At 44.2% G+C, this 26,218-nt stretch overlaps 2 protein-coding genes across 2 annotated transcripts in view; one reads left to right on the top strand and one right to left on the bottom strand.

The window, feature by feature from the left end:
- Window positions 1-11,476, top strand: part of LOC106609432 (N-acetylglucosamine-1-phosphotransferase subunits alpha/beta) — a 38,166-nt gene extending 26,690 nt beyond the window's left edge. The window contains exons 20-21 of the mRNA XM_014208266.2: window positions 8,950-9,040; window positions 9,783-11,476. Coding sequence (XP_014063741.2) covers window positions 8,950-9,040; window positions 9,783-9,854 — 163 coding nt within the window. The 3' untranslated portion in view covers window positions 9,855-11,476. The remainder of the gene's footprint in view (window positions 1-8,949; window positions 9,041-9,782) is intronic.
- An 11-nt stretch (window positions 11,477-11,487) lies between these two features.
- LOC106609452 (cholinephosphotransferase 1) lies at window positions 11,488-26,188 on the bottom strand. The gene is made up of 8 exons (XM_014208305.2): window positions 25,728-26,188; window positions 17,478-17,625; window positions 17,086-17,227; window positions 16,842-16,926; window positions 16,193-16,324; window positions 13,899-14,057; window positions 13,484-13,609; window positions 11,488-13,257 (listed from the first exon to the last, which is right to left on the bottom strand). The coding sequence occupies exons 1-8, from the start codon at window positions 25,965-25,967 to the stop codon at window positions 13,141-13,143; spliced, it is 1,149 nt and encodes a 382-aa protein (XP_014063780.1). The 5' UTR covers window positions 25,968-26,188; the 3' UTR covers window positions 11,488-13,140.
- Between the last annotated feature and the right edge of the window lie 30 nt (window positions 26,189-26,218).

Here is a 26,218-nt window from a genome sequence, read left to right as displayed (position 1 = left end):
AGTTAGGACTGGGGTGGTTTATACTAGAGAGAGAGAGAGAGAGAGAGAGAGGAATGGTAGGACCGGGGTGGTTTATACTAGAGGGGGGAATGGTAGGACTGGGGTGGTTTATTCTAGAGAGAGAGGAATGGTAGGACTAGGGTGGTTTATACTAGAGAGAGAGGAATGGTAGGACTGGGGTGGTTTATACTAGAGAGGGGGGAATGGTAGGACTGGGGTGGTTTATACTAGAGAGAGAGAGGTGAATGGTAGGACTGGGGTGGTTTATTCTAGAGAGAGAGGAATGGTAGGACGTGGGTGGTTTATACTAGAGAGAGAGGAATGGTAGGACTGGGGTGGTTTATACTATAGAGGGGGGAATGGTAGGACTGGGGTGGTTTATACTAGCGAGAGAGAGAGGAATGGTAGGACTGGGGTGGTTTATACTAGAGAGAGGGGAATGGTAGGACTGGGGTGGTTTATTCTAGAGAGAGGGGAATGGTAGGACTGGGGTGGTTTATACTAGAGAGAGGGGAATGGTAGGACTGGGGTGGTTTATACTAGAGAGAGAGGAATGGTAGGACTGGGGTGGTTTATACTAGAGAGAGGGAATGGTAGGACCGGGGTGTTTTATACTAGAGAGAGGGGAATGGTAGGACTGGGGTGGTTTATTCTAGAGAGAGGGGAATGGTAGGACTGGGGTGGTTTATACTAGAGAGAGGGGAATGGTAGGACTGGGGTGGTTTATTCTAGAGAGAGGTGAATGGTAGTTCCGGGGTCGTTTATACTAGAGAGAGGGGAATGGTAGGACTGGGGTGGTTTATACTAGAGAGAGGGGAATGGTAGGACTGGGGTGGTTTATACTAGAGAGAGGGGAATGGTAGGACTGGGGTGGTTTATTCTAGAGAGAGGGGAATGGTAGGACTGGGGTGGTTTATACTAGAGAGGGGAATGGTAGGACTGGGGTGGTTTATACTAGAGAGGGGAATGGTAGGACTGGGGTGGTTTATACTAGAGAGGGGAATGGTAGGACTGGGGTGGTTTATACTAGAGAGGGAATGGTAGGACTGGGGTGGTTTATACTAGAGAGGGGAATGGTAGGACTGGGGTGGTTTATACTAGAGAGGGGAATGGTAGGACTGGGGTGGTTTATACTAGAGAGAGAGGGGAATGGTAGGACCGGTGTGGTTTATACTAGAGGGGGGAATTGTAGGACTGGGGTGGTTTATTCTAGAGAGAGAGGAATGGTAGGACCGGGGTGGTTTATACTAGAGAGAGAGGGGAATGGTAGGACTGGGGTGGTTTATTCTAGAGAGAGAGGAATGGTAGGACTTGGTTGGTTTATACTAGAGAGAGAGGAATGGTAGGACCGGGGTGGTTTATTCTAGAGAGAGAGGAATGGTAGGACCGGGGTGGTTTATACTAGAGAGAGAGGAATGGTAGGACCGGGGTGGTTTATTCTAGAGAGAGAGGAATGGTAGGACCGGGGTGGTTTATACGAGAGGGGAATGGTAGGACTGGGGTGGTTTATACTAGAGAGAGGGGAATGGTAGGACTGGGGTGGTTATACTAGAGAGAGGGGAATGGTAGGACCGGGGTGGTTTATACTAGAGAGGGGAATGGTAGGACTGGGGTGGTTTATACTAGAGAGAGGAATGGTAGGACTGGGGTGGTTTATACTAGAGAGAGAGGGGAATGGTAGGACCGGGGTGGTTTATACTAGAGAGAGGGGAATGGTAGGAGTGGGTTGGTTTATACTAGAGAGAGAGGGGAATGGTAGGACTGGGGTGGTTTATACTAGAGATAGAGGGGAATGGTAGGACTGGGGTGGTTTATACTAGAGAGAGAGGGGAATGGTAGGACTGGGGTGGTTTATACTAGAGAGAGAGGGGAATGGTAGGACTGGGGTGGTTTATACTAGAGAGAGGGGAATGGTAGTACTGGGGTGGTTTATACTAGAGAGAGTGGAATGGTAGGAATGGGGTGGTTTATACTAGAGAGAGCGGAATGGTAGTACTGGGGTGGTTTATTCTAGAGAGAGTGGGGAATGGTAGGACCGGTGTGGTTTATACTACAGAGACAGGGGAATGGTAGGACCGGGGTGGTTTATAGTAGAGAGAGTGGGGGAATGGTAGGACCGGGGTGGTTTATACTAGAGAGAGTCGAATGGTAGGACCGGGGTGGTTTATACTAGAGAGAGTCGAATGGTAGGACTGGGGTGGTTTATACTAGAGAGAGGGGAATGGTAGGACTGGGGTGGTTTATACTAGAGAGAGGGGAATGGTAGGACTGGGGTGGTTTATACTAGAGAGAGGGGAATGGTAGGACTGGGGTGGTTTATACTAGAGAGAGGGGAATGGTAGGACTGGGGTGGTTTATACTAGAGAGAGGGGGAATGGTAGGACTGGGGTGGTTTATTCTAGAGAGAGAGGGAATGGTAGGACTGGGGTGGTTTATTCTAGAGAGAGAGGGGAATGGTAGGACTGGGGTGGTTTATTCTAGAGAGAGAGGGGAATGGTAGGACTGGTGTGGTTTATACTAGAGAGAGAGAGGAATGGTAGGACTGGGGTGGTTTATTCTAGAGAGAGAGGAGAAAGTTAGGACTGGGGTGGTTTATACTAGAGAGAGAGAGAGAGAGAGAGAGAGGAATGGTAGGACCGGGGTGGTTTATACTAGAGGGGGAATGGTAGGACTGGGGTGGTTTATTCTAGAGAGAGAGGAATGGTAGGACTAGGGTGGTTTATACTAGAGAGAGAGGAATGGTAGGACTGGGGTGGTTTATACTAGAGAGGGGGGAATGGTAGGACTGGGGTGGTTTATACTAGAGAGAGAGAGGTGAATGGTAGGACTGGTGTGGTTTATACTAGAGAGAGAGAGGAATGGTAGGACTGGGGTGGTTTATTCTAGAGAGAGAGGAGAAAGTTAGGACTGGGGTGGTTTATACTAGAGAGAGAGAGAGAGAGAGGAATGGTAGGACCGGGGTGGTTTATACTAGAGGGGGGAATGGTAGGACTGGGGTGGTTTATTCTAGAGAGAGAGGAATGGTAGGACTAGGGTGGTTTATACTAGAGAGAGAGGAATGGTAGGACTGGGGTGGTTTATACTAGAGAGGGGGGAATGGTAGGACTGGGGTGGTTTATACTAGAGAGAGAGAGGTGAATGGTAGGACTGGGGTGGTTTATTCTAGAGAGAGAGGAATGGTAGGACGTGGGTGGTTTATACTAGAGAGAGAGGAATGGTAGGACTGGGGTGGTTTATACTAGAGAGGGGGGGAATGGTAGGACTGGGGTGGTTTATACTAGCGAGAGAGAGAGGAATGGTAGGACTGGGGTGGTTTATACTAGAGAGAGGGGAATGGTAGGACTGGGGTGGTTTATTCTAGAGAGAGGGGAATGGTAGGACTGGGGTGGTTTATACTAGAGAGAGGGGAATGGTAGGACTGGGGTGGTTTATACTAGAGAGAGAGGAATGGTAGGACTGGGGTGGTTTATACTAGAGAGAGGGGAATGGTAGGACCGGGGTGTTTTATACTAGAGAGAGGGGAATGGTAGGACTGGGGTGGTTTATTCTAGAGAGAGGGGAATGGTAGGACTGGGGTGGTTTATACTAGAGAGTGGGGAATGGTAGGACTGGGGTGGTTTATTCTAGAGAGAGGGGAATGGTAGTACCGGGGTGGTTTATACTAGAGAGAGGGGAATGGTAGGACTGGGGTGGTTTATACTAGAGAGAGGGGAATGGTAGGACTGGGGTGGTTTATTCTAGAGAGAGGGAATGGTAGGACTGGGGTGGTTTATACTAGAGAGGGGAATGGTAGGACTGGGGTGGTTTATACTAGAGAGGGGAATGGTAGGACTGGGGTGGTTTATACTAGAGAGGGGAATGGTATGACTGGGGTGGTTTATACTAGAAAGGGGAATGGTAGGACTGGGGTGGTTTATACTAGAGAGGGGAATGGTAGGACTGGGGTGGTTTATACTAGAGAGGGGAATGGTAGGACTGGGGTGGTTTATACTAGAGAGGGGAATGGTAGGACTGGGGTGGTTTATACTAGAGAGAGAGGGGAATGGTAGGACCGGTGTGGTTTATACTAGAGGGGTAATTGTAGGACTGGGGTGGTTTATTCTAGAGAGAGAGGAATGGTAGGACCGGGGTGGTTTATACTAGAGAGAGAGGGGAATGGTAGGACTGGGGTGGTTTATTCTAGAGAGAGAGGAATGGTAGGACTTGGTTGGTTTATACTAGAGAGAGAGGAATGGTAGGACCGGGGTGGTTTATTCTAGAGAGAGAGGAATGGTAGGACCGGGGTGGTTTATACTAGAGAGAGAGGAATGGTAGGACCGGGGTGGTTTATTCTAGAGAGAGAGGAATGGTAGGACTGGGGTGGTTTATACTAGAGAGAGGGGAATGGTAGGACTGGGGTGGTTTATTCTAGAGAGAGGGGAATGGTAGGACTGGGGTGGTTTATACTAGAGAGAGGGGAATGGTAGGACTGGGGTGGTTTATACTAGAGAGAGAGGAATGGTAGGACTGGGGTGGTTTATACTAGAGAGAGGGGAATGGTAGGACCGGGGTGTTTTATACTAGAGAGAGGGGAATGGTAGGACTGGGGTGGTTTATTCTAGAGAGAGGGGAATGGTAGGACTGGGGTGGTTCATACTAGAGAGAGGGGAATGGTAGGACTGGGGTGGTTTATTCTAGAGAGAGGGGAATGGTAGTACCGGGGTGGTTTATACTAGAGAGAGGGGAATGGTAGGACTGGGGTGGTTTATACTAGAGAGAGGGGAATGGTAGGACTGGGGTGGTTTATTCTAGAGAGAGGGGAATGGTAGGACTGGGGTGGTTTATACTAGAGAGGGGAATGGTAGGACTGGGGTGGTTTATACTAGAGAGGGGAATGGTAGGACTGGGGTGGTTTATACTAGAGAGGGGAATGGTAGGACTGGGGTGGTTTATACTAGAGAGGGGAATGGTAGGACTGGGGTGGTTTATACTAGAGAGGGGAATGGTAGGACTGGGGTGGTTTATACTAGAGAGGGGAATGGTAGGACTGGGGTGGTTTATACTAGAGAGGGGAATGGTAGGACTGGGGTGGTTTATACTAGAGAGGGGAATGGTAGGACTGGGGTGGTTTATACTAGAGAGGGGAATGGTAGGCCTGGGGTGGTTTATACTAGAGAGGGGAATGGTAGGACTGGGGTGGTTTATACTAGAGAGGGGAATGGTAGGACTGGGGTGGTTTATACTCGAGAGGGGAATGGTAGGACTGGGGTGGTTTATACTAGAGAGGGGAATGGTAGGACTGGGGTGGTTTATACTAGAGAGAGAGGGGAATGGTAGGACCGGTGTGGTTTATACTAGAGGTGTAATTGTAGGACTGGGGTGGTTTATTCTAGAGAGAGAGGAATGGTAGGACCGGGGTGGTTTATACTAGAGAGAGAGGGGAATGGTAGGACTGGGGTGGTTTATTCTAGAGAGAGAGGAATGGTAGGACTGGGTTGGTTTATACTAGAGAGAGAGGAATGGTAGGACCGGGGTGGTTTATTCTAGAGAGAGAGGAATGGTAGGACGGGGGTGGTTTATACTAGAGAGAGAGGAATGGTAGGACCGGGGTGGTTTATTCTAGAGAGAGAGGAATGGTAGGACCGGGGTGGTTTATACGAGAGGGGAATGGTAGGACTGGGGTGGTTTATACTAGAGAGAGGGGAATGGTAGGACTGGGGTGGTTATACTAGAGAGAGGGGAATGGTAGGACCGGGGTGGTTTATACTAGAGAGGGGAATGGTAGGACTGGGGTGGTTTATACTAGAGAGAGGAATGGTAGGACTGGGGTGGTTTATACTAGAGAGAGAGGGGAATGGTAGGACCGGGGTGGTTTATACTAGAGAGAGGGGAATGGTAGGAGTGGGTTGGTTTATACTAGAGAGAGAGGGGAATGGTAGGACTGGGGTGGTTTATACTAGAGAGAGAGGGGAATGGTAGGACTGTGGTGGTTTATACTAGAGAGAGAGGGGAATGGTAGGACTGGGGTGGTTTATACTAGAGAGAGAGGGGAATGGTAGGACTGGGGTGGTTTATACTAGAGAGAGAGGGGAATGGTAGGACTGGGGTGGTTTATACTAGAGAGAGGGGAATGGTAGGAATGGGGTGGTTTATACTAGAGAGAGAGGAATGGTAGGACTGTGGTGGTTTATTCTAGAGAGAGGGGGGAATGGTAGGACCGGGGTGGTTTATACTACAGAGACAGGGGAATGGTAGGACCGGGGTGGTTTATAGTAGAGAGAGTGGGGGAATGGTAGGACCGGGGTGGTTTATACTAGAGAGAGTCGAATGGTAGGACTGGGGTGGTTTATACTAGAGAGAGGGGAATGGTAGGACTGGGGTGGTTTATACTAGAGAGAGGGGAATGGTAGGACTGGGGTGGTTTATACTAGAGAGGGGAATGGTAGGACTGGGGTGGTTTATACTAGAGAGGGGAATGGTAGGACTGGGGTGGTTTATACTAGAGAGGGGAATGGTAGGACTGGGGTGGTTTATACTAGAGAGAGGGCAATGGTAGGACTGGGGTGGTTTATACTAGAGAGAGGGGAATGGTAGGACTGGGGTGGTTTATACTAGAGAGGGGAATGGTAGGACTGGGGTGGTTTATACTAGAGAGGGGAATGGTAGGACTGGGGTGGTTTATACTAGAGAGGGGAATGGTAGGACTGGGGTGGTTTATACTAGAGAGGGGAATGGTAGGACTGGGGTGGTGTATACTAGAGAGGGGAATGGTAGGACTGGGGTGGTTTATACTAGAGAGGGGAATGGTAGGACTGGGGTGATTGATACTGGAGAGAGGGGAATGGTAGGACTGGGGTGGTTTATACTAGAGAGAGAGTGGAATGGTAGGACTGGGGTGGTTTATACTAGAGAGAGGAATGGTAGGACTGGGGTGGTTGATACTAGAGAGAGGAATGGTAGGACCGGGGTTGTTTATACTAGAGAGAGAGGAATGGTAGGACTGGGGTGGTTTATACTAGAGAGGGGAATGGTAGGACCGGGGTGGTTTATACTAGAGAGAGGAATGGTAGGACCGGGGTGGTTGATACTAGAGAGAGGAACGGTAGGACTGGGGTGGTTGATACTAGAGAGAGAGGAATGGTAGGACTGGGGTGGTTTATACTGGAGAGAGAGGGGAATGGTAGGACTGGGGTGGTTTATACTAGAGAGAGAGGGGAATGGTAGGACTGGGGTGGTTTATTCTAGAGAGAGAGGGGAATGGTAGGACTGGGGTGGTTTATTCTAGAGAGAGAGGGGAATGGTAGGACTGGGGTGGTTTATACTAGAGAGAGAGGGGAATGGTAGGACTATGGTGGTTTATACTAGAGAGAGAGGGGAATTGTAGGACTGGGGTGGTTTATAGTAGAGAGAGAGGGGAATGGTAGGACTGGGGTGGTTGATACTAGAGAGAGAGGGGAATGGTAGGACTGGGGTGGTTTATACTGGAGAGAGAGGGGAATGGTAGGACTGGGGTGGTTTATACTGGCGAGAGAGGGGAATGGTAGGACTGGGGTGGTTTATACTAGAGAGAGAGGGGAATGGTAGGACTGGGGTGGTTTATACTAGAGAGAGGGGAATGGTAGGACTGGGGTGGTTTATACTAGAGAGAGAGGGAATGGTAGGACTGGGGTGGTTTATACTAGAGAGAGGGGAATGGTAGGACCGGGGTGGTTGATACTGGAGAGAGGGGAATGTTAGGACTGGGGTGGTTTATACTAGAGAGAGTGGAATGGTAGGACTGGGGTGGTTTATACTAGAGAGAGGGGAATGGTAGGACTGGGGTGGTTTATACTAGAGAGAGGGGAATGGTAGGACTGGGGTGGTTTATACTAGAGAGAGGGGAATGGTAGGACTGGGGTGGTTTATACTAGAGAGGGAGGGGAATGGTAGGACTGGGGTGGTTTATAGTAGAGAGAGGGGAATGGTAGGACCGGGGTGGTTTATACTAGAGAGAGGGGAATGGTAGGACCGGGGTGGTTGATACTGGAGAGAGGGGAATGGTAGGACTGGGGTGGTTTATACTAGAGAGAGAGGGGAATGGTAGGACTGGGGTGGTTTATACTAGAGAGAGGGGAATGGTAGGACTGGGGTGGTTTATACTGGAGTTGAAAGGATATATTGGAGTGTATCAGTTGAATATGTGATCTGCATTTATTTACATTCTTTTTTCATTGTACCATTAATTGGTGGTAGTGCAGAAGCACAATGAGCACACAATACAAGATGCCTGTACAGATACTTTGTCAATCGTAGAATCTGTCCTAAATGATAGATGGACAGATACGTTATATTACTGTATCAGGGCCATGTGAGACAGAGGTCTCTCCCCATTTCTCCTAGAGAAGAATGAAGGATCCTATCTGTCAGCACCTCCGAGTGCTCAGCACTGCCATAAATGATCGCTGGGAATCCAAGGGGGTTATAGTGGGATCCTGCTCTTGTAGCGCCAGGCCTGAGCTGGAGGAATCTATCCAGATACCGAGACTTTAAAATTAGACTCGTATGAGCCACACACACATGACACTCCAAGAGTCACAAGGGTGTTAGTGAAGTGACAGGCGGGTGGAAGCAGAGGTCCCCTGATGCCTGTTGATGTCACATTGTCACCCCTTTACCCTGTCGCCCTCTCGTCCTCTCCCCTGGAACCACAGGCATTTCATCATGACCTTTAACCCTGTCACCCAATCCTAAAATATTTCATAATTGAGACTGGACTCTGAATATGGTAGTCGTGACTTTCGTCGAGTTTCTGTTTTGTATTCATTGATACTTCCCAAAAACATTTCACCCTGTCTGTCACCCAATCAAATGTCATTTTGGAGACTGGGATCAGAATATGAGAGTGATGACTTTCAGTGAGTTATCTGCTTTGTCATGCGTTCATTGTTGGCCCAAAATAGTTAGTTTATTTTTGCTGTCTCTGTCTTACAGGCGAGTATATCGGGACAAGCTGAAGTTCTGGACCCACTGTGTATTGGTGACTCTGGTGATCTTTACTGTCATCTCCTTCTTTGCCGAGCAGGTCAGTAGGACTTTACACTGTCATGTATATTTCCGCCTCGCTAATATAAACAGCACACTTGTAGCTTGATGATCTGCAATTTTAGCACTTAGCCCCAGGGCTCCATAGAGGGAGCTCTACAGGGGCACATATCCCTCACTGTCGGTTGAGCTTTGGAATGACTGAAATGGCGTCACTGAAATGAGACTGAAACCTGTCCATGTTGGACCGTGAGCAGTGGATGGTGGCTGAATGTTTTTTTTGTTGATCATGGCACCTGTCAGATCTGAGGGGGTCGGGGGTAAAGGTTAATTGCCAGAGCGACCATGGAGGGATGGGTAATCCACACTGTGCACTGGGCCATTGGGACATGGAGGAATCTGAGGGAGTCGTCTTGTTTTTGTCCTAAGAATCATCCCTCTCCTCAGGCCTAAGGCTCTACTCCTCCTTCCTTTTCATAGGTATCTGGTGCTTTGCTTGTAAACTGCCTCTTGAAGTTGGAGAGCTGTTTACATCTCTGTGGTTTATTGGCTCAGGCTTGGACCAATAAACCACCTTTTGGTGACTTTACAGGACTTAAGTTGACTCTCCCGAAATGCTGTTGCCATGATCTGTTCAAAGTCAAGAAAAATACAGCAAAAAGCTTCCGCTCAGAGCTAGCCACATGCTGACAGAGTAATGTCGCTTCCCTCTTTTTCACTCATCTTTCAGTGTTTGTGTGTTTTGTGACGCAGTCCTTTGTGGCATTTTCTTCTTCCCGCAGCTGATTCTACTGAAGCGCAAGCTGTTTCCCAGACGCAGGGTCAGCAACGATGTCAACCCAGAGCGCGTGTGAAGAACGAGGGAAAAACGTCCTTATCCTCCTCTCTGCATCCACCCTCCTACCTGTCCCCTCCCTCAACCTCTCTCCTTGAGTTCAAATTGAGGGCCATGCAGGGGTAGGTGGTGAACGAGGAGGGCTATCCCTATATCTCGAAACGTCCTCATCTGGGATTGCATCAGCGTGGCTCAAGGAGAGAGGGACTCTTGTAAACAATGTCAATCATGTGTGGTGGGTAAGATGATTGACAGGCATCACCTGGCTGGGAGATGCTGGAGTGATGTCACGTGATGCGGTGCCAGTGGAAGAAGCCTGTGAAGCCAGAAACCAGACACTTCTCTTCTCTTCCACCAGGGGCGCCAGAGGGACTTATTGCCCACATGCCACCAACACACCAGGCTGTGGAGAAGGACACTGACTGAGCCAACTATGTGCTAAACTGCTCCAGTCCAGTCAGTGTGGGCAGTGTGATTGATGGACTGTTAAAACCATGATCTGGAAGCGATTGACGGGAGACACCATCTGTGGTGTGGGGTTACAGCACCTTAACCATGAGCTGTAACCTTGCGACACATTCCAGAGGTTAGGTTGGACACCTTTTTTTTTTTTAACCTTTATTCCACAGAAGGAAAAAAGGGATCGGGAAGGGGTTAATCAGAATAACAGGAATTATGCCATTTGACCTGTTTCACCATGTCACTCCTGGTCAATGTCTACATTCAACACAAGTGCCTTATTTTAAAAAGAGTGCTGCCTGAAGTATTTGTTAGACTGTATGACCTTGTTTACCCATTGTCCCTGCTAGCCTTTTTTAAATGTCTTGGTTGGATTTGGTATTTACATGTCATAAGTGATTTATTTCAAAGGCATGAGGTTGTGGGTGAAAAATGCCACAATGGTTGTTTTTTAAAATCATGAATGTTTCACACAGTAGACCACACAGCGATCAGCCATCCACACAGAATGTGTCCCTGTGGGATACTGTACGTATAGCTCTGCTAGTGTCTGAAATTCAGATCTCTTCAGCATGCTCTGTAACATCTGATTGTATTGTTCAGTGAATGCGTTCCTAATGAATGCCACGGAATGTTAATTTAGCTCCACAAGTGTTCTACTACTGACCCTCAATTCTATGGTCTCTCTGTGGAGCTCTCCCCTCCGTTTACAAGCGGTGCATTGTGATGTGAATGATTGCCAGCAGCAGTAGAACCATGATAATGTTTTGCTGCCTTACTATTGCTGAATATTTGTAGTGTTGGTGTACTGTGGTATGCAGTGTGCCAGATTACACAGCCTGGTCTCGGACTCAATGTAACATAGAAAATGAAAATCTGGGACACTCATTAGTATATGTAACCAAATATTAGGAGGGTGAGCGTATAATGCAAACATCTAGCAACCTAAAGGTTGTGTGTTTGGATCTCAGACAACTTCAGCATTTTAACTAATTTGTAGCTACTTTGCTAACCCCAGCTAGTGTTAGTGTTAGCTACATATCATACTAAATGGAGTGCCATGGATTTATGTACAGCATGCTCTGAGACAGGTTGAATTACAACAATGGGTGGTATGCATATTTTTAGTTTGGCTCATCCCAAAATCAAAAATAAACCTGACTCGCTTAGTCATGCTTTAAATCATGAATCTCTTGAATGGAAAATATTTCTTTATTACAATAATTTTAAACGTGTTAGTATAAAGGTATTGAACAGTACAATACCATGTTAAAATTGAGCATGTGGCCTTTTCAATGCATAGTTTCAAAGTTCACCTTGAGTTCAAACCCTGATTGAACAAAAACAGGTGGCTAACATTTCCAGACAGTCATTGAAATGTCACAATCTGAAGGCTCTCATTGGAATTCTACCCACCAATATATCAAAGTCAAAATGTCCTTTTAGGGACACTTTCTTTATGGTATGGTCATATTCCTAGAGTAGGGGTTCTTGATTTCCTTATCTCTTTGTTCCATTAACATGCCCACAGGGGTGAAACATCCACATCGATCCCAGTACCGTTGCATCCCTTTGTCTATCCTAAAGTTGTTGAGCAATGACAATTCAGCATCATACCATTCAACAATCACAAATCATTAAGTTTAATGTACCAAATGCATTCATTCACCTATACATATTCAAAATGTGTGATAAAAAAAAAGATGGCTTCCAGTAAAACATTTTCTCAGTTGTTACATTGTTCGATACCTCAACCATAAATACTGGTTTCATAATGATTCAGAAAAGACAAACATTTTAGTACTTGTTCTTAAAATGCTTCAGATATTTTTAAAATTAAAAGGATTTAAAGAATTAGCCCTTTAGGGAGAAGAACGTTGAAAGCAGACAGGACTTGTGTGAACGCATCACCAACATGACTACAAGGACATCAACTAGAGTTGAGGTTACGGAGGGTGTTGGATACACTGGAGGGGGATTCACAGTCAGATGGAAGCCCTTGAAGAAATGTCACTGTTTTCAGCGTTAATCCAGACCCTTAACCTGCAGTCCTTGACAATTAGCTTACCATACCTCATTAGGAATGTCTCATTCTACTTTACAAACTTCATTTTAGAAGTTATGAGGTTGAAAGGTTGATTTATTTTGTATTTCCTAGCCCTGATTGGGTTAATTTCATGTCAGATTGGGTCTAAATAAATAAACATGACTAATGAATGACTTCAAGAGCAACAATATCAATTTGGGCAATGATCAAACATGTTCATTGGGTTGAGTTATCATATTGTTTTTAAGAAGAGGCTGTGAAGACATGAGTCTGGTACTGTAGCCTCTAAATTTACAGCATGGAATATAGGTCAATTGTCAAAACAATTGAGGAACCAAATTCAAGGGGGGAAATAATACAAAGCAACTTTATCTGATCACTGAGAAACATTTTGATCTTTGCCAAAAAAATGTATTTACCCATAGTGTATGATTTGAATGAGATGGAAATAATGGCAAATGGTGCGCTTTGGATGTTAAAACCTGTCTGATGACATTTATCAAATCTGAGTCTCATTACTTCCTATATGGAGACAAAGAAAAACCAAGCAACTTATTTCCATGCCAGCTACACTGCACTCGTCCAGTGAGATACAGACCAGTGTGTTACCCTTGACGATGGCTCTAAATCGGGTGGTTATGTCATTCCTGTCATTACTCTAGCGTTATTACAGACAACCTTTAGTCAGAGGTGGTCACTGTGTCAAGGCTGCTGAGGTTTGGGTGGAGGGGACCTCGTCTGCTTTCAAGAGTGGGGCGGCGTCCTCCGCCTCCCCCGCCTCCTTCCTCCGGGCAAAACGTCAGTCGTGTTTGGGGGCGGCGTGCGCCGTGATGCTGAACACGTGAATGCGCAGGTGTGAGGCGATCTGGATGCACACGCCTGTGCAGTAGCGCGTCAAGTCAATCAACGACAGGACCTGGGGAGGAAATATAAGGACTGGCATGAGAAATGTACTTGATGCACATAGGGCCTAGAGTTGTTTCCAGTCAGTTTATGTGGTTAGGGGAAACTCCTGGTCCTATCTATATGGAAGACAACTGAAATGGGTTAGTGGGTTGAAAATGACACCAGACCTGTACTAAAACATTGTTTTGATGACAGAACTACAGAATCGTAAAGACAAATCTGGGGTGAGAACTCACCATTGCGATCCAGAGGACTATGTGCTCGTCGATGAAGCTGTTGAAGTACTGGTTGAGGAAGAGGAGGCCAGGCCCGATGAAAGCCGTGTCTGGGAGATAAAGCTCACTCTTAGTCATGTGGGCCACCTGACACAAGGACAGAGGAACACATAAGGTACATACAGATATTGGTGGAGGAGCAGCAAAGCTAATGAATGAGCTAAGGTAAATACTGGTATGGCTTTCACTGTTACATATGGAGGTCCCATTTATGAGAGAGGAAAAGTATTCATTGCTTGCTTGATAAGACACTCCAGACAGACAAATATATATTTTTTTATGAATTTCTCTTCAGGCAGTAGACTAGAGATATTAATAGATTGAGAGATGACAGCAATGTAAGAAAGTTAAGACTTCTATTAAATGGAGCGCTCACAACTAGCTTGTTGGCGATCTTGGCGACGACCATGCCGAAAGTTAGGATGTAGAGACAGGGGTGCAGTTCAAAAAGCTTGTTGGATGACTTCTTGAAGATGATGAAGGCCAGTGTGAGGATGAGGCCGATGTGCATACCTGGTGCCAGCACACTGGTGTCCTAAGGGACACACAGCAAAATAGTAAATAACTTTTGAATTGTTAATCTAGAATAGAAGCCCCATTTTTTTTTGATTGTCCTAAAATGTACAGTGCCTTCAAATGAAATCAAACTTTATTTATACAGCACATTTCAGACATGGAATGCAACGCAATGTAAATTACAGTAAAAAAGAAAATAAAAGCTGAAATATTTACTACACAACAAACAAACTGAACAACTAAAAAGCACCCTAAGAAAAAGCAAAGCTAAAAATATGTGTTTTCAGACCTCTTAAATATATCCACAGTTTCAGCCTCCCTCAGGCAGGCTATGCTGGGGGCATAATAACTAAAGGCTGCCTCTCCATGCCTCTTGGTCCTAGGCTTTGGGATAGTTAAAATTAGGGCCGATTTCAAGTTTTCATAACAATCGGTAATATTTGGACGCCGATTAAGTTGCATTCCACGAGGAAACTGCGTGGCAGGCTGATCACCTGTTACGCGAGTGCAGCAAGGAGCCAAGGTAAGTTGCTAGCTAGCATTAAACAATCAATCTTCACATTATTACTAGGTTAACAAGCTTGTCCTGCGTTGCATATAATCAATGCGGTGCCTGTTAAATTTATCATCGAATCACAGCCTACTTCGCCAAACGGGTGATGATTTAACAAAAGCACAATCGTTGCACAAATGTATATAACCATAAACATCAATGCCTTTCTTAAAATCAATACACAGAAGTACATATTTTTTTAAACCTGCATATTTAGTTAAAATAAATTAATGTTAGCAGGCAATATTAACTAGGGAAATTGTCACTTCTCTTGCGTTCATTGTACGCAGTCAGGGTATATGCAACAGTTTGGGCCGCATGGCTTGTTGCGAACTAATTTGCCAGAATTTTACATAATTATGACACAACATTGAAGGTTGTGCAACGTAACAGCAATATTTAGACTTAGGGATGCCACCCGTTAGATAAAATACGGAACGGTTCCATATTTCACTGAAACAATAAACCATATTTTGATTTGACCATATTAATGACCAAAGGCTTGTATTTCTGTGTTTATTATATTATAATTAAGTCTATGATTTGATATTTGATAGGCGCAGTCTGACTGAGCGGTGGTAGGCAGCAGCAGGCTCGTAAGCATTCATTCAAACTTTACTGCGTTTGCCAGCAGCTCTTAGCAACGCTTGATTCACAGCGCTGTTTATGACTTCAAGCCTATCAACTCCTGAGATTAAGCTGGCAATACTAAAGTGCCTATTAGAACATCCAATAGTCAAAGGTATATGACATACAAATGGTATAGAGAGAAATAGTCGACGCGTCATAATTCCTATAATAACTACAACCTAAAACTTAAGTGGGAATATTGAAGAACTAGGAATATTGAATCACCAGCTTTCATATGTTCTGAGCAAGGAACTTAAACGTTAGCTTTTTTTACATGGCACATATTGCACTTTTACTTTCTTCTCCAACACTGCCATTATTACAAACAAATACACACACAAAAAATTATAATGTAAATATAAATTTTTTTAAATAAAAATTGGCCGATTAATCGGTATCGGCTTTTTTGGTGCTCCAATAATTGGTATCGGCGTTGAAAAATCATAATCGGTCGACCTCTACACTGGAGGTGCTTACTGAGAAGACCGTGAATGTTCCTGAGTGGCCGAGTTACAGTTTTGACTTATATCTACATGAAAATCTATAACAAGACCTGAAAATGGTTGTCTAGCAGTGATAAACAACCAATTTGGTAGAGCTTGAAGAATTAAAGAAAAGAATAAAAAAATGGGCAAATGTTGCCAATCCAGGTGTGGAAAGCTCTTAGAGACTCACAGCTGTAACCACTGCCAAAGGTGCTTCTACAAAAGTATTGACTCAGGGCCGTGAATACTTATGTAAATGAGATATTTCTGCATTTCATGTTCAATACATAAGAAAAAAATGTGAAAACATATTTTTGGAATTCATTGTAACAAAATGTGGTATAAGTCAAGGGGTATGAATAGTTTCTGAAGACAGTGTATATGCAACTTCTTACAACCACGTCAGCTTTCTAGGCTTAAGTGTAATAAAAAACACGAATCAATCCAGAAATTTCACTAAACACGTAATTACATAATAATACTTACAGCCACAGTGGAGCCGTTCTTGCCGACGCCCCCGTTGAGGATAACGTGGAAGTAGTTATAGCAGGAGAACACGGCTCCCCCAATGATGCCCAAGATGGGGAAGGCGTACAGCTTCACCCCAAGGACGGGCAACTACAAGAGGGTGAAACAACCAAGAGTTTCAGTTAACAGAACGAATAACCTTCTGTCACAACAGCTAGCGTTGTTTACACCAATAAGCTGTGGGTGGGCGGGGCATGCTGCTGAGGCCATGATGGGAGGAGAAGCCAAATAATATTGCGTGGTGACATCAGCTGTTTTCTAGCCAGATCATGTCTACGCCACGGTGGATTAGCTACCCATAATTACCTTCTCACTTCTGTGGCGTTTAGTCGTTAAGCCTCCACAGGCTGCACAGAGTGAAAGTGAAACAAAAGGACTATTTAATAACTAGTAGATTGTTGGTGTGGGGTTGGTTGGTTGGTTATACAGTACATGTTAAGGATTGGTTGTGTTGTCTTATGGTGCCAAATGTTGGTGTAAAACGTCCAAGTCTCCAAATCCTACAGCTTAGTTGACAGAAAAAAGGAAAGAGAGAGAGTGTATGAGTGGGTATGGGAGTGTGTGTTAGGTTTATGTGCATGGATGGATAAATGTATTGAAGCCATACCCTGTAGTCCCAAAGGGCCACTCCACCAAAAGCTGACATCACATACATGACAACGATGGCAATCTGGACCTCTGTCACATCAACCCTGGGTGGAGAGAATTTATAGAACTCATAGATCAGAACCAGACTGTATATTTTATGAAGCATGATGGACTAGACTTAAGTACTACGTCAAAAACAAACAGTCGTTATCTGCCCAGCAACAGCTAAACAAATAATATAATTGGGCATCATTCCTACTTACAGGCCAAAGCGCAGCGTTCCGGAAACATAGGTTTGCCAGTGTGCACAGAAGAACATGAACATCCCCACAAAGCCACAGAAGAACATCCAATCAGGGTAGCTTCCTACCCCACAGGATATACATGTGCCCACAGAAACAAACACTGCAGACAGAGAGAGAGAGAGACGAGATGAGAACTAATGAGTAACAATGTGTCATACTTCTGAGGCATAGAACAATGTATGTTGTCGGTCAATATGACACAATGGTTGCTATGACTAAACACTAAACGCAGTCTAGGCCAGACTCTAGACAAAAGTACAGGGAAGCCCCACTGCTTGAAATATACACTTGGTCAGGTACTGTAAAGCACCACAAATTAACAGGCAAAAAAACATTTTTTGGGCCCGCACCTGTGGAGACAGCATCACAGCCGTGGTCAAAGAGCTCCCCCAGCGCAGAGCTGCTGTTTGTCCTCCGGGCCTGCTTCCCATCGATGGCATCCAGCGACTGATAGATGAACAGGCCCAACGCACTCAGGATGAAGGCCCATGCTGGAGCCTGGAAAGAGGAAGGGAGAGCGAAAAAGTGAGGGAGAGAAATGTGATTAAACAAGGGAATGGAATGACCTGGTTTCCATTTCAACTAGGACAAACTTTTCCTCCACCATCCCCCGTTGAAGGGAAAGGTCTCGGGTTTTTGTGTTCTGTGTAAACAAACATACTTGTTTACATGAGATGCAGGGTGTATTACCAAATCAGTGAAGATTGAAGTAAGCCATGACACACATTGGGGAAAGTTGTTTATCTTATTTTGAGTCACTTCTTGCAAAACAGAGAGTTGCTTGTGTTTGACAAGTTGAGATGTTTTACTATTTACCTCAACACAGGTTTGTTTTCTCTAACGGACATCTTATAATACATTGTCTAACATTTTCTAAAATGTATGCTTACGACAGCTGTTTTGTAGAAAATGATTTGAAAGGCAAAACAGTATAATGCAGGCCTGGGCAATTATTTTCCACATTAGAATATATTTTTGCCATCACCGGCCAGAAGCATATTACAGGATTGTACATCATGTGAATGACTATGTTGACAGAAGATGTATCTACTGTAAATCACGTCCAGATATGCTACTTATTTTACTTTAACATGCACAGAAATAAACCACATCCATGTTCTCCTTTTGGTAGGCATTTTCATTATTAAAAACATGCAATGAACTACACGGAGGGAAAAGTACTGTGCATTCAGCACCACAGAACTCTTGTTAACGGGTATGCACAAAAAACACCAGAGCTCAAAATTACATGTAAACTACTCAATCAGTGTGAGGAGTGAAGTCTCTGATGGGCATTGACTAGAGCAGTGAAGTCAGGTATAGTTTGACGTCGCTATGCGCAGGATTGCTAAGAGTCAGTAAGAGATGATCTGTGCCTTGACTTGTTATATTTCATCACTGAAAATATCTGTTCTCACATACATTGGGTCAACCTAACAGTACAAACAAACATCTTCTGAGCATGACTCCTAATGTTTGGAAAGTGTTGTTCATCGAAAGATGCATAGAACCTCATCAGTGACATTGGAGAACTATTCAAAACAATCACTGCATCAGACTGAAGATCGATAAGCTCAAATTGCAAGTCAGTGGGAGCGTTATCCACATTGAAGGTGAAAGGAGAGAAAAACAACAGCCCTCAAAACGACGAGAAAAACTCACCGTTCAAAGCACGCAGCAGCGACGTATACTTTTCCCACTGGTCATCTGATAGGGAACAGACCAGTAGTGTCAGAAGGTGGGTGAGATTGTTGGCTTCTACTTGGCGGGTCAGGAGGAGTAATTTTCCCTTGAAGGCTTGACAAGACTGTACATCTGATGTGCAAAAAGGCCCTTCCCTTGTAGTTCGGAATTCAGTTCATTCATGACGGCCATGATGTCCACGGTGAAGGCAAAAATCAGCCAACCATTCTTTATCTTGCAGTTGAGGGAAATCCACATTCTCCTTTCATTTGCAAAAACTCAGCAATCGCCGACTTCAGGTCCCACACCCTTTTAATAAGCACCTTCCCCAAACTCAGCCATCTTACATTTGTGTTGTAGGGGAGATCTGCATGACCTGACTCTGTCTTCCAACAGTGAGACAAAATGCCTGTGGTTTAAAGATTTTGCGCTTATGAAGTTTACCACTTTAGTGACTGTATCCACAACATGGCTCATTTTCAGAACACATTTACAGAGCACCTCCTGATGAATAATGGAATGCAGGAAAATAATTTTCTGATCTGGGTTCAGCTCAGCTACTTGATCTTGTATTATTTTCAAAAGGCCATTGTGTTTGCCTGTCAAGTTTGGGCACACTGGATAACTTTTCAAACTCAGTCCCAGCTTTGCCACACACTTATTAACCTCCAATAAATATTTCCCTGTGGTTGTGCTCTTCATTGACTGTAATTCCAAAGTCTGGAGTTATGCCTGATAACGATATTAACAACTGCGCAGTGTCACGTGCATTACTGCTCTCATCCAGGGCCAAGGAGAAATAGGTGAAATCCTTTACCTTGTTTTTCAACTGCTGTTCCATATTCTCTGCAATGTCCTCAACACACTATGTCTAGGGTTGCAAAGGGTCGGAAACTTTCTGGTAAATTTCCGGACTTTTCCATGGAAGTTAAGCCCTGTAATTTAGGGGATTTTGCTTAAATGAATCAAAAAAAAGTTAGCTTAAAAACAGTGAACCTTTTTTGTGGGATACAAAAGGCAATTCTAGGTATTGTGGCATATTCAATTCAATGGAATTGCAAATCTCCGCATGCACAGTGCACTCTTCCATCACATGTACAGCTGATTCAAGATCTTGCACACTAATGAGATGCTATTGAGCCCACACCACTACACTGTCTGAGCCAAGGACTACATGCTTTCTGGTAAGTTTTGATTACAATACTGGGTGGGGTAAATATATTTTACATGACACATGATTTTTTGTTAACTAGTAAATAGTAACCAAAGCAATGTGTGTTTAAATCATTTCTAACTGGTTAACAATTTCTGCTAGTTAGTTTTTGCTACCATGTGGGTTTTAGCTTGCTTGAGCCTGCTAACTGAGGAGTGTTAATTCACCTGTTTCCATACATGTTTCATTTTAAAACATCTTACAAAGGAGTTGTTTAATCTAACAGCTTAACTATTTATCTGTACATGGAATTGTATTTGTTTTTTTTTCTCATTTTTTTTTCTCCTATTTACAGGAAAATACCACAGGCACTATCTGATGTGTGGAGACATTTCACTGCAGCTAATGTAGAAAGAAAAGCTGTGTACATTTGAAAATACTGTGCCAAATCATGTGAAGAATGCAACAAAGATGCAGAATCATCTGGCCAAGTGCATAAAGTTCCCTCAGCGCTCACAACAAACAACCTCTGACAAAAGTCCCTCTACTGCTATTCGAGGTGAAAATGATGAATCAGACACCTTATCGATATCAACAGCTCACGGGCCTCCTGGAATCAGAAGTATTTATGACTCAATGGAGGAACGTACTCAGAGAAATGCTGATGAATTTCTTGCTCGAGCTGTGTATGCAACTGGTTCACCTCTGATGCTCACAGGCAATGTGTATTGGAAGAGATTTCTGAATGTTCTTTGTCCAGCATACACCCCTCCAACCAGACATGCTTTATCTACTCATTTGCTGGATGCAGAGTTCAACAGAGTTCAAGTGAAGGTCAAGCAAATCAGAGAAAGCAGACTATTGCAATCAGTGGTTGAATGTTAACTTTCTGAAATTCTACAAAATGTTACCATGGGGCAAAGAGAAAAAACTGTTGTTTTAAAGCACATTTCCTGCAATTCTACACTCTGTGCTGTTTTGAAGCTCCATGTTATTCTACACATTTTGCCATGAGGCTCAGAGAATTTAGTATTTTTTAAGTTAATTAAAGCTAAAATATAGGTGTGTTGACTGTAATAAAGGCACTGGACTATGAGCCGTCTTGTTTGCTAAATGAACATATAAAAGGCGGCAGTGGCATGGTGTATTTGGGGAGTTTCTCCCATTCTTCTCTGAAGATCCTCTCAAGTTGGACGGGGAGCGTTGCTGCACAGCTATTTTCAGGTCTCTCCAGAGATGTTAGATCGGGTAAAGTTCGGGCTCTGGCTGGGCCACTCAAGGACATTGAGACTTGTCCCGAAGCCACTCCTGCGTTGCCTTGGCTGTGTGCTTAGGGTCGTTGTCCTGTTGGAAGGTGAACCTTCACCCCAGTCTGCGGTCCGGAGCGCTCTGGAGCAGGTTTTCATCAAGGATTTCTCTCTACTTTGCTTCGCTCATCTTTTCCTCGATCCTGACTAGTCTCCCAGTCCATGCCGCTTGAAAAAAATAAAATCCCCACCGCATGATGCTGCCACCACGCTTCACTGTAGGGATGGTGCCAGGGTTTCCTCCAGACATGACGCTTGGCATTCAGGCCAGAGTTCAATCTTGGTTTCATCAGACCAGAGAATCTTGTTTCTCATGGACTGAGTGTCCTATTGGTGCCTTTTGACAAACTCCAAGCGGGCTGTCATGTGTCTTTTACTGAGGAAGTGGCTTCCGTCTGGCCACTCTACCATAAAGGCCTGATTGGTGGAGTGCTGCAGAGATGGTTGTCCTTCTGGAAGGTTCTCCCATCTCCACAGAGGAACTCTGGAGCTCTAGGAAGAGTCTTGGCGGTTCCAAACTTCTTCCACTTAAGAATGATGGAGGCCACTGCTTTCTAGGGGACCTTCAATGCTGCAGAAATGTTTTGGTACCCTTTCCCCAGATCTGTGTCTCGACACAATCCTGTCGTGGAGCTCTACGGACAATTCCTTCGACCTCATGGCTCGGTTTTTGCTCTGACATGCACTTACATAGACAGGTGTGTGCCTTTCCAAATCATGTCCAATCAATTGAATTCACCATCGGTGTCCAATCAAGTTGAATCAAGTTGAAGAATCAAGTCCAATCAAGTTGAAGAAATATCTCAAGGATGCTCAATGGAAACAGGACGCACTGGAGCTCAATTTCGAGTCTAACAGCAAAGGGTCTGAATACTTATGTAAATAAGACAATTTCTGTTTTAAGTTTTTTAGAAATGTGCAAGCATTTCTAAAAACCTGTTTTTGCTTTGTCATTATGGGGTATTGTGTGTAGATTGAAGAGGAAAAATGTATTTAATACATTTTAGAAAATGTGGAAAAGTCAAGGGGTCTGAATACTTTCCGAATGCACTGTATAGCCATAGAAGCACAGTGACATAGGCCTCAATGCAGTCATATTCATGGCTTATTGGGGGTGTGGCTTTCAGTTAGTTATTTTTGACCACCCATCCCATGAGAGAATGTCATTCCACTTAATCTAAATGCCATTCCAGTGCACTGCTTGCTATGAATTATATGTGATGGTGTTTGCATGTTTAGGTAAAAAGTCAAATAATGTCCCATTTGGAACACTGACATGTAGAGAGCATAATTATTAAAAAATGTTGTTCCCCAATCTGATTCGATCGGCCTGGCTTTCCAGTAGGTGGGCCCGGGCCCACCGGTTACAATGTACTGTACTAACTCTTCTCTCTTCACAACTGTGTTCTCTCTGCACTGTACTTGCCCAACACTACTGTATTGGCCTAACTGTGTGTTTGTCCACCACAACTGTTTTGACAGTAGTTTTTTTTCTCTTTCTAGATATCCTGCTGTTTTCCACTCCCTTCCTCTACCAACAGCAACAACAACAAACTGCTCTTCAGTAACCCCTGCCCTAAAAAGCCCTTTCTGTATACAGGTAGTCATCTTAGTTACAATTTCAGTATTGAGTATAGGCATACAGGGTCACCCTTGACATATTTTCAGTTGGTCAGTGACAGTAGTGTATGCTGCAGCTTATGTCAAGGCCAGGTAACCCTTTTATCAAGTTATTCAAAGCTGTACTGTATATACAGATTGCAGATGGAGAAAGGTTACATGTGAGTCCATGGCTGCATTGACAACAGCTTGTGCTGCATATAAAATGCCCTTGTTGAATTGTCTGCTGCACAAACCTGCCTGGAGCTTGATGGAATCTGGACTTTGTGTCAGTGGTGAGATTCTAATCTGTACTGTGGGATGGGTGGACAAAGGTGTAGAACTAATAAACATACTGTAACACATCTCTGAATACCTGACAGGCACATGCCTGAATGCAAACTATAGAAAGGAAGGAAAAGAAGCCAAACAGCCAAAGGGGTAGGTTCACACACCCTCTCTCTCTTCAGAGAATCAACCTGAGCGGATGACGTCATAGTATGAACACGTGGCATGGTTAAAACCTAGGTATTCAACCTGTTAATGATTTGCTGACTATGGGTGAAGTTGAATACCTATTATCTACAGTTGAAGTCGGAAGTTTACATACATTTAAAACTCAGTTTTTCACAATTCCCAACATATAATCCTAGTAAAAATGCCCTGTCTTAGGTCAGTTAGGATCACCACTTTATTTTAAGAACGTGAAATGTCAGAATAATAGTAGAGAGAATGATTTATTTCAGCTTTTATTTCATCACATTCCCAGTGGGTCAGAAGTTTACATACACTCAATTAGTATTTGGTAGCATTGCCTTTCAATTGTTTAACTTGGGTCAAATGTTTCAGGTAGCCTTCCACAAGCTTCCCACAATAAGTTGGGTGAATTTTGGCCCATTCCTCCTGACAGAGCTTGTGTAACTAAGTCAGGTTTGTAGACCTCCTTGCTTGCTCAAGCTTTTTCAGTTCTGCCCACACATTTTCTATAGGATTTAGGTCAGGGCTTTGTGATGGCCACTCCAATACCTTGACTTTGCTGTCCTTAAGCCATTTTGCCACAACTTTGGAAGTATGCTTGGGGTCATTGTCCATTTGGAAGACCCATTTGCGACCAAGCTTTAACTTCCTGACTGATGTCTTGAGATGTTGCTTCAATATATCCACAATTTTCCTCCCTCATGATGCCATCTATTTTGTGAAGTGCACCAGTCCCTCCTGCAGCAAAGCACCCCCACAACATGATGCTGCCACCCCCGTGCTTCACGGTTGGGATGGTGTTCTTCGGCTTGCAAGCCCCCCCTTTTTCCTCCAAACATAACGATGGTCATTGTGGCCAAACAGTTATTTTTTGTTTCATCAGACCAGAGGAAATTTCTCCAATAAGTACAATCTTTGTCCCCATGTGCAGTTGCAAACTGTAGTCTGGCTTTTTTTAATGGCAGTTTTGGAGCAGTGGCTTCTTCCTTGCTAAGCGGCCTTTCAGGTTATGTTGATATAGGACTCGTTTTACTGTGGATGTAGATACTTTTGTATTGTGCTGCTAGAGGTGAAATTCTTGGACCGGCGCAAGACGGACGAAAGCGAAAGCATTTGCCAAGAATGTTTTCATTAATCCAGCATCTTCACAAGGTCCTTTGCTGTTGTTCTGGGATAGATTTGCACTTTTCGCACCAAAGTACGTTCATCTCTAGGAGACAGAACGCGTCTCCTTCCTGAGCGGTCCCATGGTGTTTATACTTGCGTACTATTGTTTGTACAGATAAACATGCTACCTTCAGGCGTTTGGAAATTCCTCCCAAGGATGAACCAGACTTGTGGAGGTCTACCTTTTTTTCTGAGGACTTGGCTGATTTATTTTGATTGTCCCATGAAGTCAAGCAAAGAGACAATGAGTTTGACTGTAGGCCTTGAAATCCATCCACAGGTACACCTCCAATTAACTCAAATGATGTCAATTAGCCTATCTGAAGCCATGACATCATTTTCGGGAATTTTCCAAGCCACATTCAACTTATTGTATGTAAACGTCTGACCAACTGGAATTGTGATACAGTTAATTATAAGTGAAATAATCTGTCTAAACAATTGTTGGAAAAATTACACAAAGTAGATGTCCTAACCGACTTGCCAAAACTATAGTTGTTAACAAGAGATTTGTGGAGTGGTTGAAAAACGAGTTTTAATGACTCCAACCTAAGTGTATGTAAACTTCCGACTTCAACTGTATTTTCTTAATTTACATGATCCAATCAAACTTGAGAAAACTAAAGTAATATTAACTTTACCTTTCCTTGAATAAACATTCAGCAACACTTAAATTACTATTCGCTTGATTTACGAGTTGCTGAGCAAACATGGTGGCAACTTTGACACTAACTCTTAATTTGGCATTTTAAATCAAGCAAAGTCAGTAAGACAACAATAGGCTATTAGACAAGCAAAACATTAGTGGACTGTGCACATTTTCCACCCAATATGCTGATGCTTTGAGCAGTTTTAATTATTATTTTACCTTTATTTAACCAGGTAGGCCAGTTGAGAACAAGTTTACGTTTAAGTCATTTAGCAGACGCTCTTATCCAGAGCGACTTACAAATTGGTGCATTCACCTTATGATATTCAGTGGAACAACCACTTTACAATAGAGCATCTAAATCTTTTTTTTTGGGGGGGGGGGTTAGAAGGATTACTTTATCCTATCCCAATTTCTCGGTTGTAAAGTAACAATAGCGCTGTAAATGTATTCGAGTTGCAACAATGTTACACATGATCTCAGAGAGTTACAATGCTGTCATGGGGTGTTGTTACATGGCTACTCGAAAGTTTCTCCCCCCCACCCCAAGGTCGCAAGCACTTACCTCCTCTGTCGCCGTTGGACAGTAAAACACCAACACTACAGTTGTGACTATATTTATTACCAGTCCAATTATAGTCAGAGTATTAGGCGCTACCCAAGTTGGAATTTGTTGGACCAGCCAATTCCAATATATCTGACAAGGAGGTTCGAAAAGGGATCGACCCGAAGCGCTATATTTATGCTCCTCTAGCCGCTTGAGTTGTGCTGCTGACAGCGGCTCCAGCCACAAGAAATGTGGCATTGTTTACAGCTTCGGCGCTACGAGAAGTAGCCGATCACCCAGCGATACTCTTGACGTTCCTGTGGGTTTCAGGCACTGATATCTTCTCGCGATCGCCCAGAAAATACTTGCTCATTTGGCGGTTACGTGTGAATAGTCATTTTTCTAGAGCGGAACCATGAATGTCGATATTTTTTCCGTTTGTGATTGAGAATTGCGTTTCAGCAGGAAGCAAGTCTCCGGAAGGGAATTGAGGCCGGGAATTTCAAATG

This window comes from Salmo salar, chromosome ssa07, assembly GCF_905237065.1.
Source record: "Salmo salar chromosome ssa07, Ssal_v3.1, whole genome shotgun sequence".
Lineage (NCBI taxonomy): Eukaryota > Metazoa > Chordata > Actinopteri > Salmoniformes > Salmonidae > Salmo > Salmo salar.
The sequence above is the reverse complement of the archived record's forward strand: the minus strand, read 5'-3'. Positions and strand labels throughout refer to the sequence as shown.

Excerpts from the sequence above, each read along its gene's own strand:
- LOC106609452 (XM_014208305.2), bottom strand. The coding sequence starts at position 25,967 with ATGCCACATTTCTTGTGGCTGGAGCCGCTGTCAGCAGCACAACTCAAG. Across the intron at positions 17,228-17,477 it reads CTGTGATGCTGTCTCCACAG|TGTTTGTTTCTGTGGGCACA; the intron begins GTGCGGGCCCAA and ends CTCTGTCTGCAG. Across the intron at positions 16,927-17,085 it reads GGAACGCTGCGCTTTGGCCT|GGTTGATGTGACAGAGGTCC; the intron begins GTAAGTAGGAAT and ends CTCTCCACCCAG.